Source organism: Diospyros lotus, chromosome 1 (assembly GCF_014633365.1).
Source record: "Diospyros lotus cultivar Yz01 chromosome 1, ASM1463336v1, whole genome shotgun sequence".
NCBI classification, from domain to species: Eukaryota; Viridiplantae; Streptophyta; class Magnoliopsida; order Ericales; family Ebenaceae; genus Diospyros; species Diospyros lotus.
Window position 1 is genome coordinate 29,901,789 of NC_068338.1, and position 12,400 is coordinate 29,914,188.

General features: G+C 34.8%; 1 protein-coding gene across 7 annotated transcripts; it reads right to left on the reverse strand.

Moving 5' to 3' along the window:
- Positions 1-278: 278 nt before the first annotated feature.
- LOC127806168 (tRNA-splicing endonuclease subunit Sen2-1) lies at positions 279-7,919 on the reverse strand. 7 transcript variants are annotated; one of them, XM_052343313.1, is made up of 4 exons: positions 7,623-7,919; positions 7,405-7,489; positions 6,111-6,353; positions 279-1,149 (listed from the first exon to the last, which is right to left on the reverse strand). In XM_052343313.1, exon 4 carries the CDS (start codon positions 1,100-1,102, stop codon positions 383-385), a length of 720 nt encoding a protein of 239 aa, XP_052199273.1. In that variant the 5' UTR covers positions 1,103-1,149; positions 6,111-6,353; positions 7,405-7,489; positions 7,623-7,919; the 3' UTR covers positions 279-382. The 7 variants fall into 7 exon arrangements, with proteins under 7 accessions (XP_052199273.1, XP_052199264.1, XP_052199280.1 ...); XM_052343304.1 differs by having other exon boundaries at positions 6,111-6,383; XM_052343320.1 differs by lacking the exon at positions 7,405-7,489.
- Between the last annotated feature and the right edge of the window lie 4,481 nt (positions 7,920-12,400).

Sequence of the window (12,400 nt, forward strand, 5' to 3'; positions counted from 1 at the left end):
AAATCATATATCAGATGGACTGAATTAAGCTTAAAGGACAGTTATGTAGGGTCTGTAAAATTTAAGATGGTTCAGAATCTTCAGATTATCTTATTGAAGAATTTAATTTAATGTGAATATTATTATGTCTTGGAGAAAAAAGAAAAGGAAAATTGCTTGTGCCATCAGGGGGCAGGGCGGAGTCGTAAAACCCAAAAAGCCCACAAAGGAAGTGGAGAGCTAGATCATATGTTGCCCAACCCACCGACAAGCGCCCCTGCTGCGGCCCATAATTGGAGTTCTCTCAAGTAAATCATTTTTAGTATTAAAAAATAAAAGTAAAAGTGAAAGTATAGTACACAGCAAAGCAAGGATCGAACCCATTGCCTACCTGGTTCCGGTTTCAACTGCTGCTTTTATCCTCGCGGCTCTGTTCTGGACTCCACCTTGTGATGGTGCGCTCTTCAACACTGTAACTCTCCAAACAGGAGGGAGAACCAGCACCAGCACCATTTCTATCAATGTGAAGAAGTAATAGTGTCTTTGCAACACTGCCACATAGCCGGAGTGTGCAATGGAGATCGGACCAAACCTTCAATCGCCCATTTGCGCCGCCGCCACCACCTCCTGACAAAACAAGCACCGCGTATTCAGAGTGCACCAAGGCGGGATGGTGGCGGTAGGCGACCAAGTCCACGCCGTACTGAGATCCCGATCTCACTACCCAGTTTCTTGTTCTAAGAGAAGAGTAGGCCTTGTAAAGATCAGGGAATGTTTCTCTCTTGGATGTCATGTACTTCCATGATTCCTCTGAATTTTTGGCGCATCCATCTTCGCCTACAATCTTAAGACATTTTTGGTTGTAGCAGAGGTAAAAGGCTTCCTCCATGGCCAGCCGGAACCACTGCTTATCCTTCTGGGCTGTGACAATGGGCTGGCCAAAACACGCACGGTTGAGAAGATCGGTTTGCTCTTTTTCCGCTTCCATTAGTACGCTATATCCTGAGAGTAGTCCATGAGAATCTGCTTCGGTAAGTGCCGATTTCAGCTGAGAGACTGTTTTTGACATCGGATTAGCAAGCGCTTTAGCTTCTGAATCCTTTCCTTTCCACCGTGGCCCCATTAAATTCTTTAAACAGACAAAAGTCACCGAATTCAAGGGGCAGCAATCTAATAAAAATATTACTAGACTTTCAGATGTATCTTCAAAGGAAAATAAAGAGAAACAGTAGCCATTCTGTTCAAAAGAATAGTTCTTAATTGATTTGAAACTGCACAAAAACGTTCAACCAGAGAGCAGCCAAAGAAATCGGGACGCTTATGCATAGAGCTCCATGGTTTCAAGGTATACTCTAGACAATGAAATTTAACGATAATACAAGTGAGATTTTCAAATGTCTTGAACTTCTGTGTGTCTAGCCAACCGTGCGTTTAAAAATTCATATTCTCTTTACAATCAAATACACTACCTGGTTATTAAAGAGATTTACTATAAATCAATACATATACCCAGTTAAAAATTATCACTTCAATAACAGAACATGAAAAAAGAACAATCATCACCATTCATAGAACTTTTTCTTCCTCAGAAATACATCATTCAACTGTCATTTTCCCATCCCTCCCCACAACAAACAAAAAATAAATAAATAAAAGAGAGTTAACAATGCATATCAAAATTTTAAAAGTTATAATAAAATATTCATCAAACCAAGCACACAACTTTCTTGTTATATAAGTTATAAAAGATATTATTAGATATTTAAAAAGAAAAAGATACAGAGAAGTGCCGCCCAAACAATTTTGATTTTCCCACTACAAATTTGAAATCTGTTTCCTTTTTAAGTAAAAAATAGCCCCAACAGAACATGTAGCCAAGGATATAAAATACTGAACACCACACAACGTTCAGCTTCATCATTAATGGTAATATTTTGATTGCAGTCCAAAATTATATGAAGCAACTCATGTTTCTCTTCCAGTAACTTGTATCTTTGTCAATGCATTCCTAGAGAACATTTTAGTTTGGTGTAGATGTTAAGCACAATTATCTTGGTGCCATTTAAGTCATAGCTATATTTTTGGCTAATGCCAAATGAGACAGCAAGCAGAAGTCTTAACCCCACCAGATAGGGTCACTAAATGAATTCTAGATCTCTAATGAGCTCTATCTATGGGCATATCCTCTCTAAAAGACTATTGTGTCATATGTTCAGTTTAAGGGTTTCCGACCATTATTTGGTCTTTCTCTATCTTTCGCTACTACCAAATGAAAGGAGGAGGACAAAACAATAACAATGATTATCAAGTCTGAACTCCACCAAGTGAGCTCAATTACATAAATTCTAGCTTGACAATCATCTTTATATATGGTCATACCTTTTGTACAGTGTTCTAAAACGCGCTAGGCGGTAGTCAAGCACCAGGTTGCGGCCTAGCACCTAGGCTAAGCCTAGGTGGACGTAGGAAAACTGTTGGTTTTTTTTTTATTTTTTTTAATCTTGTGATATAATTTGATGTTATTTTCAATTAAATCAAAATTGAAAATGGCATGAAAATATATATATCTCACATATAAATAGAAAAGAAAATTAAATAACATAATAAACCCTAACAGCTATCACCCAACAACACGGGGGGGGGGGGGTTGGAAGCAGAAGCGGAGATGGAGCTTGACAGCAGCGGCGGCGTTGACACAGCGAGGACGCGACAGTGAGGATGGAGCTTGAAGGCATAGAAGCGGTGAGGAGGTTGCGATAGAGCTGGAGGCAGCGAGAAGGTATCAATGGAGTTGAGGCATCGGCGGCCTTGGGCTGAGAGGAGTATGAGAGGGCGAGACGGCTAAGAGGAGTATGAGAGGCTTCGGAATCAATGAAGGGTAAGATTTAAACCCAAAAGCCGCCGCCACCCGATTAATCGGGCCAGAGCCTAGAGGGGCCGACTAGGCCATACTCGTGGCAGCCAAGGGCCGCCTAGCGCCTCACTGGCGCCTAGGTGGCTGCCTAAGCCAATTTTTAAAACACTGCCTTTGTAAGGCCATTATAATATATATCCTGCATGCAAAAGAATGATCTGAAAGAATGAATTCAGAATAAGGATTCTGAATGCTTTCTAGTTTTAGATAAACTCAAGCCATATATAAACAAGCAACTTTATGAAGATACAATAATTTCAGAATCAGGAAGGGGAAGCATGCTGAAAACTGCATGAGTGCAATCATGACAGCAGGTGATGAGTGTGCACGAGACCTTGAAACTACTTCATAAGCCATAGCTATCACGATTACTCAGACAACGTGTTGAAAATGTACCAAATTAATCTCTCAGGATCTTATTGCCAAAATTTAGTATTCAAATAACATGGTTGAGGATTTGAATAAGTGGTATAGAATCCAATGGGAGCCATACACATGTCAGATTAATAAACCAACTAAAGTTGCACCTTTCCCTATATTCTGCCATCTACCACTTAGATATTGCAGATTTCAAGCCTCTAGTAGGAAAGGACCTGACTAAAAGAGAAAAATAAACCATAGTGCTGACGAGAGACTTGTTAATTTCTGACAAAAAAGACATTTCATACATATCACATGTAGTTTATGTAACTGCATGACAATCTCGTATCATGAGCATGCTATAAGTATTGGGTATATGATTTGATCTTAGGAGGCCAAAAATTAACTTCAATTAACAGTTTTATAAGTCTGCCAAGATAAGGTGCTTGAAATTAACTTTGGATAATTATGAAATATGACCTAACAATGAATGCGGGGCCTTACAATCCCAAATTGTTATCATATTGGGAAATGAAAGAAGGATAGCATTGAATGTCCTTATCAAAAAGAAAAAAGGAAGGTATTAAAAAAAAAAAAAAAAAAAAAAAAAACAGCTCTCTCAGAACCAACATTAAGGTTTTTTTTTTATTTGTTTACACATAAACACATCTTTTTGCAGAGTTTAGTGACCTGGTATGATAGTTTTCATTCCTGATGCTTTGGCAAAAGTTTGGAGTAAAAGGAATTAGCCTCTTTGCAAAATGGGGAGATGAAGCTCCCTACCAACAAAGCTTGCTATAAGCAGGAGCTTTGCACACTAGCATTATTTATTTATTTTTCTATATAAGCTGAGGGTTAACTAGCAGAATGGCTATTGTTAAAGCATGGGAAGCAGAAAAAGGAATGCCATAGAGCAGACCTTAAAATTCAACCAAATCACAAGAGTCACATAAACGCCTGTCGGGACCCTAGTCCTAACTGATGTTTCCTTAGACTATAGAATTGGAAATTGAGGGGAAATAACAAGAATTGAGAGGGAAACAGACTGAAATTAGGGAGAACTATTAGAAATGCAGGGACAATCCGAGAGAATGGGGGGAGAAAAATAGACAGAACTTGAGGGAGAACAAAGAGAACTCAATAAACTTGATAATTCATGCATTGATATCCTCGGCCATGCGGGTTATGGTATGGCTGTATATATAAGCAGCCCACAATTCTATAGAGCAGTTACCACTACTCTACTACTAGTAACCATCCCTTAATTACTACACAACGTCCTAAATCACTCCATAACTAAGAATAATCAGATAATAAAAACAATAACTAACTACTTCAGCAAAATAAGTAAAAATAGAAATAAAAATAACAAGCTGGTCATGACAAGGCCAAACATAGGAACATTGGGAAAAGCAAACAATGCAAAAAATATACCTTAAACAAAACAAAATTTTGTATGAGAACAGTGGTCTTATTAAAATTCTACTACTGATCATTTCCAGAAAATATTTCACACCCAAGCACCCAATAGTATTTTCTCACATAAAACTTCAGTGCTTCACTGATGAAACATATTCCAGAGATAGAAGAAGATTTACACTGTCAATCAAAACTTGGAATACGACAAAATCAAAACCTTAGTTTGCTTCCCCAAAAGAAAAAGAAGAAACCTAAGCTATTAATCTAAATATAAAGTTGTTAAGCATGGATTCTTAATAAACTGCACAATTGTTGCCACATGTTAAAACATGTAGTAAAGGAAGTATAAAGTATGCGGGCAAGTTACTAAGTTTTCTGCACAAGAAGCTCTTGCTGTTCCGCTTGAATATATATAGGTCAAACCCAAGACATCAAAATCGTATGCACAAAACTTATAGAATCACTAAATCAAACAACATAGGGGCTTATTACTTACTAGATCCATTTATCTCCAAATCATTCATGGTCTTACCAGATCCATTTACCCATTAGTTCATGATGTAGATCACTAATTGTTTTGCTAAGGGTATTGAGGATCAAATAAAAACCACAAAATAAACACAGGAAACATTCCAACATAAATATATATATATATATATATTTGGCCACACAGTTTGTTAGATGCCATGGCAATTTTTTTTTTTTTGGGTCTCGAGTTATGGCACTAAAGAAAATATAGAGCATAGATTGGTTATTTGTTCCATCAAACTGTGGCATTGTTTTCAGAACTACAATTAGAAATAATTGGATCAAGGCCAATTTACACATTGCACTAAGCTCAAAATAAATATGCTTCACTATTACTATCAAGTTTCAAATGAAATTCAATTGCAATATTTACATCAATTGTGTACCTTGAACTCAACAAAGTTTGCTCAAGCATTTGTTGAGACAAGAAGTCCCCCCCCCCCCCCCCCCCCCTTCTTAGCTTTATTTGCTTAATTATTTATTTTCTGAGACTTGCACGTATTGCTTTTGGCTGTGATGGTAAACTCAAAGAGGGAAGAGTTATTTTGCTTCTAAGTGAGAACTTTGGTCACTATTCCAGTACATGTTGCTCTTCTACTCTCCCTATGAAATGGTTTCTTTCAAAGTTAAGATTAAGCAATTATACAGTAGCTATATGTACCAAAACTTGCCAATCACGTTCTGGTGAATAACCCTAATAAACTCTCAACTTTTGGACATATTATGGTTCAAAACCTAATACACAAGCTTACTTTGATGCAAGACACACGGGCTCTGATTGGGAACCAGCAGATTATGGTAAAAAAACAATAAAAGAAAAATATGCTCAGATCCATGCACAACAAAACAAATGGAGGTTACAGAAGAAAAGCTTTTGGCCATTGTTATGAAAAGAAACATCACTCATTACCTTGGTGAAACGGATTCTCCAATGGTGATGGAGGGGAGTGAACCACTGATGGCAATAGATTCAGAGCGAGCAGCTGAAGAGAAAGTGTGCGAGGCTTTCTGAAAGCCCTAATTTCAGTCAATGAGATCCTTCACACCTACGTTTCTTCATAAACACAGTTCCCCGTCCATCTGCTTTGCCTCTACCCAGAAACAGAGGATAGGTAATAGCAAGACAAGTTGCTTTTCATGGGTGTTGCAGCTCCTGCTCAAATCACGTCAACAGTTCCAGGAGCTTCGTTGAAACAATTTGGTAAAATGGGGACTGTTATTGCCAGATTTCATAATTTGAAGGGAAGATGGAAAACTGGAAAAGTTTCCTGCTACTTTATGCACTAGGTTGTACGGGAACAAAAATGGGAACATGAAATGGATATGATATGAAATGAAAACAGAAAAACGACATTTTTCAAAAAAAAAAAAAATAGTAAACGGAAATGTGAGAGAAATGCGTAAATTAAAAAATATATATATAGGGACTTTTTATAAATATAATTTGTAATATATAAAATTATAAAAAATAATTATTCAATCTAAAAATAAACATAAATTTTATAATGCATTCAAACAAACATAAACATAAGTGCTATCTTCCATGCATCATGATTTACTAATTAAAAATAAATAATAAATTTAAAAAAAATAAACATAATACAATTTATAAAAGTTCCTCTGTTTCATCATTCTCTTTCTCTATGGTCTCTCGGACATCAACCAAGTCCAATATCACTTAATCAACACATCAACCAAGTTCACACTTCAATTCATTCCCAAACTAAAGCCTAGCAACTTGAATCAGGATAATTAAGAGGAACGGAGAAGATATAGAGATCACAAAGTCGTTAAAAGCATGGTAGCTGGCAGGTTGGGATGGATAACAGAGTTAGGTCTACTAAATGCTAAGCATCTATTGGATTGAAATGACAGTGGGCACATCCCTTTAACTGCCACCAAACAAATTTCACTTTCAACCAACAATAATTCAGTTTGTAATAATTCTGAATGAGTTTATTTGATCAAACAGGGGCAGCCTCAAAATTAGGGTGACACGAATCAATAATCCTAGCAAGAAAAGGTTCCCAACTTCCCGTCACTCTGAAAGATTACAAGAACACAATCAAATTATCACAATGAGAGCAAAATCATTAGCTTACGGACAGGAATCATACCCTTTCAAGTCAAAACGAAGCAATACGATAATCATCAGAAATAAGACCAAGAAATAGACAAAAGAAGAAAAACAAAATAAATCATACGCCTTTAAGCTGAATCGGTGGTGGCGGCATCGAGCAATCGGAGTTTGTGTTTGTGAATCAACAGCGGCAAGGGGTAGCGAAGAATCTTCGTGTTACACGGAAACGGCGACACCGAGCAATCAGGGTTGTGAATCGAACCCGACAGACAGACAGACAGTACAAAGAAGAGCATGGAGAGAGAGAGAGAGAGAGAGAGAGAGGCTGCAAAACGAACTTACCTTCGCTAGATGCAAGGACAATCTCTGCCTATGAGAGCTCGTTGAGGAGATTTTCTCGACTGGAGTTTTGGCAATAGATAGATTTATTGGCAACAAAAGGGAGATGTCGGCCGACAAATTTTTCCCGGCTCGATTCGCTAAAAGAATGCTTATAGATAGGTATGTATCCCTGCTAACCAATGGTAATGGTATCCCACAACCTCCCATTTCAAATTGAGAGAGCACTGTAACTTACATGACAGATGACACTCCATCTTAAATGTCCATCTTTAGAAGAAAAGATTTCCACATGAGAGATAATGAGAATTTGTTATGGTTTGACCGACAATCGACTATATAAATAAATTAGGGCTTCAATTGAAAAATATTTTATATTCTTTAGCCTTTCACCTAATTCTCTTTTCATAATTCACATTTACTCCAAATAATACTGAAAATTTTGTTTAACCTCATATCTATCTCTAGAAGGGTCGGGCTGCAAATTTAGTCACAACAACAGTTGGACATGCATAAACTATGATGGATGGAAACACCTCAGGAATGCGGTTTTAGTATTTTCAAAATATTTTTTCTTTGTAGCGAGAAATTGAGAAATACCCACAAAAAAAAAAAAATCCTATAATATTTTTACAATTTCAAAATTTTTTTAGGGCTATTTCATAGTATTAGTAAAATAACAAAGAGGATGGAGATAGACAAAATTTTGTCTCTATTGAGCATAATATTAATTCTGATTCGAAGGCTACTTTCTGTGAACCCTGAGAGTTGCAATCAAGCCAAGTTTCGCTAAGCTCGGCAAATATGAGCTCAAGCTCGATTAACATAGTCCGAGCTCGAGCTTGGTTTGGGCTCAGCTCGTCAATTCGGTTCACAAGCCAAGCTCGGACTCAAACTCACCATTATGCTCGAATTCCAAAATAGATACCACAAATAAGCAAAAAGTCCCAAAATAGCACAATCATACCTTGACAATAACGGATGATGTAAAGGCGATTAGCAGTGGCCAAAGCGAATGATGCAACACCAAGAAAGGCTAGAGATGCGAGGCGGTGGCAGAGATGGAGAATGCAACGACGATCAGCAGTAAGAGGTGAGACTGGTCGGCAACGAGAGGCTACTACAAAAATTTGAGAGATTTACCCACACACGTAAATGTGGGTAAAAATTACCTTATGTATCAACTATAATTTTTCATCACACATAATGCAAATGTCAATATGTGTAGGGTAAAAGGAGGTTAGAAAATAACTTTTACCCACACATGTATTTATGTGTGGGTAAAGTTTAATATATTACTCACACATATATGTATAAGTAAATATTTCTGTATGTATAGATATTTTTATGTCAGGAAGATGTAATTGTAACGTGGTTGATGGTGTGATTTTAATTAGATGATGATGTGATATGACACGTGTATTTATTTATGTGTTAGTAAAATTAAGATAATGTGCAGGTAATAATATAAAAAAAAATTGAATATGTGTGGGTAAAAAAAATATAATATGAATAACAAACATATTATGTATGAACAAAGCTAAAATTTTATATTATTTAAAATTTTAATTATTATAATATCTATTACAATATAATTCAAACATATACGCAATCAAAAAAAGTGAACTTAGAGAGGTGCAAAAGGTAAAGCTAGAGCTAATATAATATTTTAACGATTAAGCTGTTTTTAAGGTATAACGTTTATGGCAAGATATCCTGTCAGCTTTACTCAATCTGATAGCATAACTTTTAAATGAACCAAATATGAAGCAAATTCAACCCAGTCATGATAAAACGTCACTGTTTGACGGGGATATAGTCAAAACTTGTATATAAATTATGAGACAGCGCGGGACACAGTTCAGGATTCATGAAACACCAGTAGAAGCTCAAATTGAACGACACGCAACTTAAAAGGCAAGATCATGATTCACGATTCCCCCAGAGGATTTAACTCACCGATCATGCCCATAGATATACACGCATTTTGACATTTCAATAGCGATAAATTGGTACTGATCTGAGTCAAATACACAACCCTAACTCTCTGATAAGATACCGAAAACACTACAAGAGATGTTGAATTGAGTGGGAGAAAGCACCTGAATTCGAAACCCAGCGAATTAGTAAACATGCGTCCAGCAAACGGGCGGATATCATCGAAGCACAGAGAGATTAATTGCCATATTCAGCGAAGACTCGCTTCCTTCCACTCCTTGTTCTTTTGGTCTTCTAGTTCTTCGACCTTCATCTCACTTCGACCGGCGACAGATCTCGAGGCGGCGGCGACAACCGGAGAAGGAGGCAAATTGGTCGACGGCGGGAGCGAGCTCAAAGAGATAGGGAGAGGGGTGACTTAGAGGCTGTTTGGCTTAGCGTTTTTTTGAATAGCTTTTAAGTGATTTAGTTTTTAACTTAAAAGTTAGATAGAGTTTAAGTTGATAATGTGTTTGGATAGATGTGCTTTTAAGCTGTCAATTATTAATTATGTGTTTGGTTTGTAAAAGCTGATAAACTATCAGAACTTGACAAAAAGATTAAAATAGACATGATACTGAATAATATAATTAAAAAGTATAAAAATATTATTTTTGATCAAATAAATTATAAATTAATTTCTAATTAATAGAATACTTACAATTACAAGTTAATAAATTATATATAATTATCAAAAAAATATTAATACAATACTTTAGGTTTATAAATTTAGGTTTACTGCATAAAAATATTAAATATATATATTTAATATTATAAAAAAATAAATATTTTTACATTTTATCAATACAATATTAATAAAATATTTACAATTACAAGTTGATAAATTATACATAATTATTAAAAATTCATATTAATAAAATACTTACAATTACAAGTTGATAAATTATACATAATTATTAAAAATTCATATTAATAAAATACTTACAATTACAAGTTGATAAATTATACATAATTATTAAAAATTCATATTAATAAAATACTTACAATTACAAGTTGATAAATTATATATAATTATTACAGATTCATATTAATAAAATACTTACAATTACAAGTTGATAAATTATACATAATTATTACAAATTAATATTAATAAAATACTTATAATTACAAGTTTAAAGATATAATTTTGTAAAACTTTAAAAATATAATTTTTGTAATATCATTTCTAAATAATTATCTTTTGAGAGTCACCATAACTTGACATACAAAAAAGAAAATGGAAATGAAAGTTTTTTTATGTAACTTGACATACAGAAAATATATACATATAAAACTTGACATACAAAAGAAACAGAAAGAAACTTCCCATACAAAAAATACACAACATATTTTTTTATATGTTAATAAAAAAATATATACAACTAATGATCCAAACAGTCGAAATAAATTGTATATAAAAAATATATACATATAAATACAAGAAAAGGAAAATAATACACAACATATATATATATATATAAACTGATAAGAAGAAGAAGGAGTTCGCAAGATGTACAGAGGGGGAAGGATCTGGAAGAAGGAAAGAGGTTGCCGGAAGAAGGAAGAAGAAGGCGGCTAGCGACGGCTTGACTGGGAGCAGAGGCGACGATGGCTCGAGAAGGAAGAGACCCACCAACGACAACGCCCGATCCGAAGAGGAGCTCGGCGAATCTGGAGAAAAGGAAGGCGGCAAGGACGGATCTAGAGAAGAAGGAGGCGACAATGGCGGCTTGCGACGAATAATCTGGAAAAAGAATCGGTAATGGCGCAACTCGGATCTGGAACGAGACTGCTTGCAACGAGCCCCTGGGTGACGACGATGGCGGTATGAAGAGAATGAGGGGCGATGGCGCAGCAACGCTAATGGTAGCGCAGAGGTCCTAGAGAAGATGATGGGAGAGAAGAAAGCTTTGGAGGGAGAAGATGTATCGACGGTAATAGAGGGTACGCGTGTAAATATGAAAAATAATTGAGGGTAGTATTGTATTTTTGTTGGTCAACTTACCAGCGTTTTCTGGCAAAGCTAGGGGTAGTAGCTTTTGATAAACGCTGCTATAGCAGCTTTTTCGCATGATAGTGTATAAGCTGAAATGCTCGGCCAAACGCTTAAGGTTCAAACGTTACCGAGCGAATCAGCTCCTGTAATGGCTTATACGCAATCAAACCGCTAAACCAAATAGCCTCTTAGGGTTTTGGCCAAAGATAAGAAGATAAGGGGAATTTGGGGAGTGAAAGAGTTTTTTTAATTTTTTTGAAATATTTAGTTATTAAATAAAAAAATAACATAATTTATGAAAATAATATTAATAATTATTTAATTGATAAAAATAAAATAATTTAATATTATGATAACAGATAAAATAATTTAAATTATGATAATTATTAAATAATTTAAATTATAATTTATGATAATCATCTAAAATATTATAATAAAATAAATTAAATTATTACATCAAATTAATATTTATTTTAAAAATAATTATATAATAAATCTAATAATTATAATAAATTAGTTTGATATATTGTATTATTTTTAATATTTTCATAATTTTTAATATATTATATTATTAATAAATAATTAATAATTAATTATAATAATTTAATAATTATATTTGTGAATTTACAAAATTATAATAGTGTTAGTTAAATCTTAATATTTTTTTAGTTATAATCAACAAAAATAAATTTAATAAGAAATAACTATAAATATAACCCTAAACACAAAAAGAAATCAGAGAAAAGAGAAATAAAATAATATATGAGATGGAATCATAAATAAGGTTAAAAGAGACCGAGATAGACCT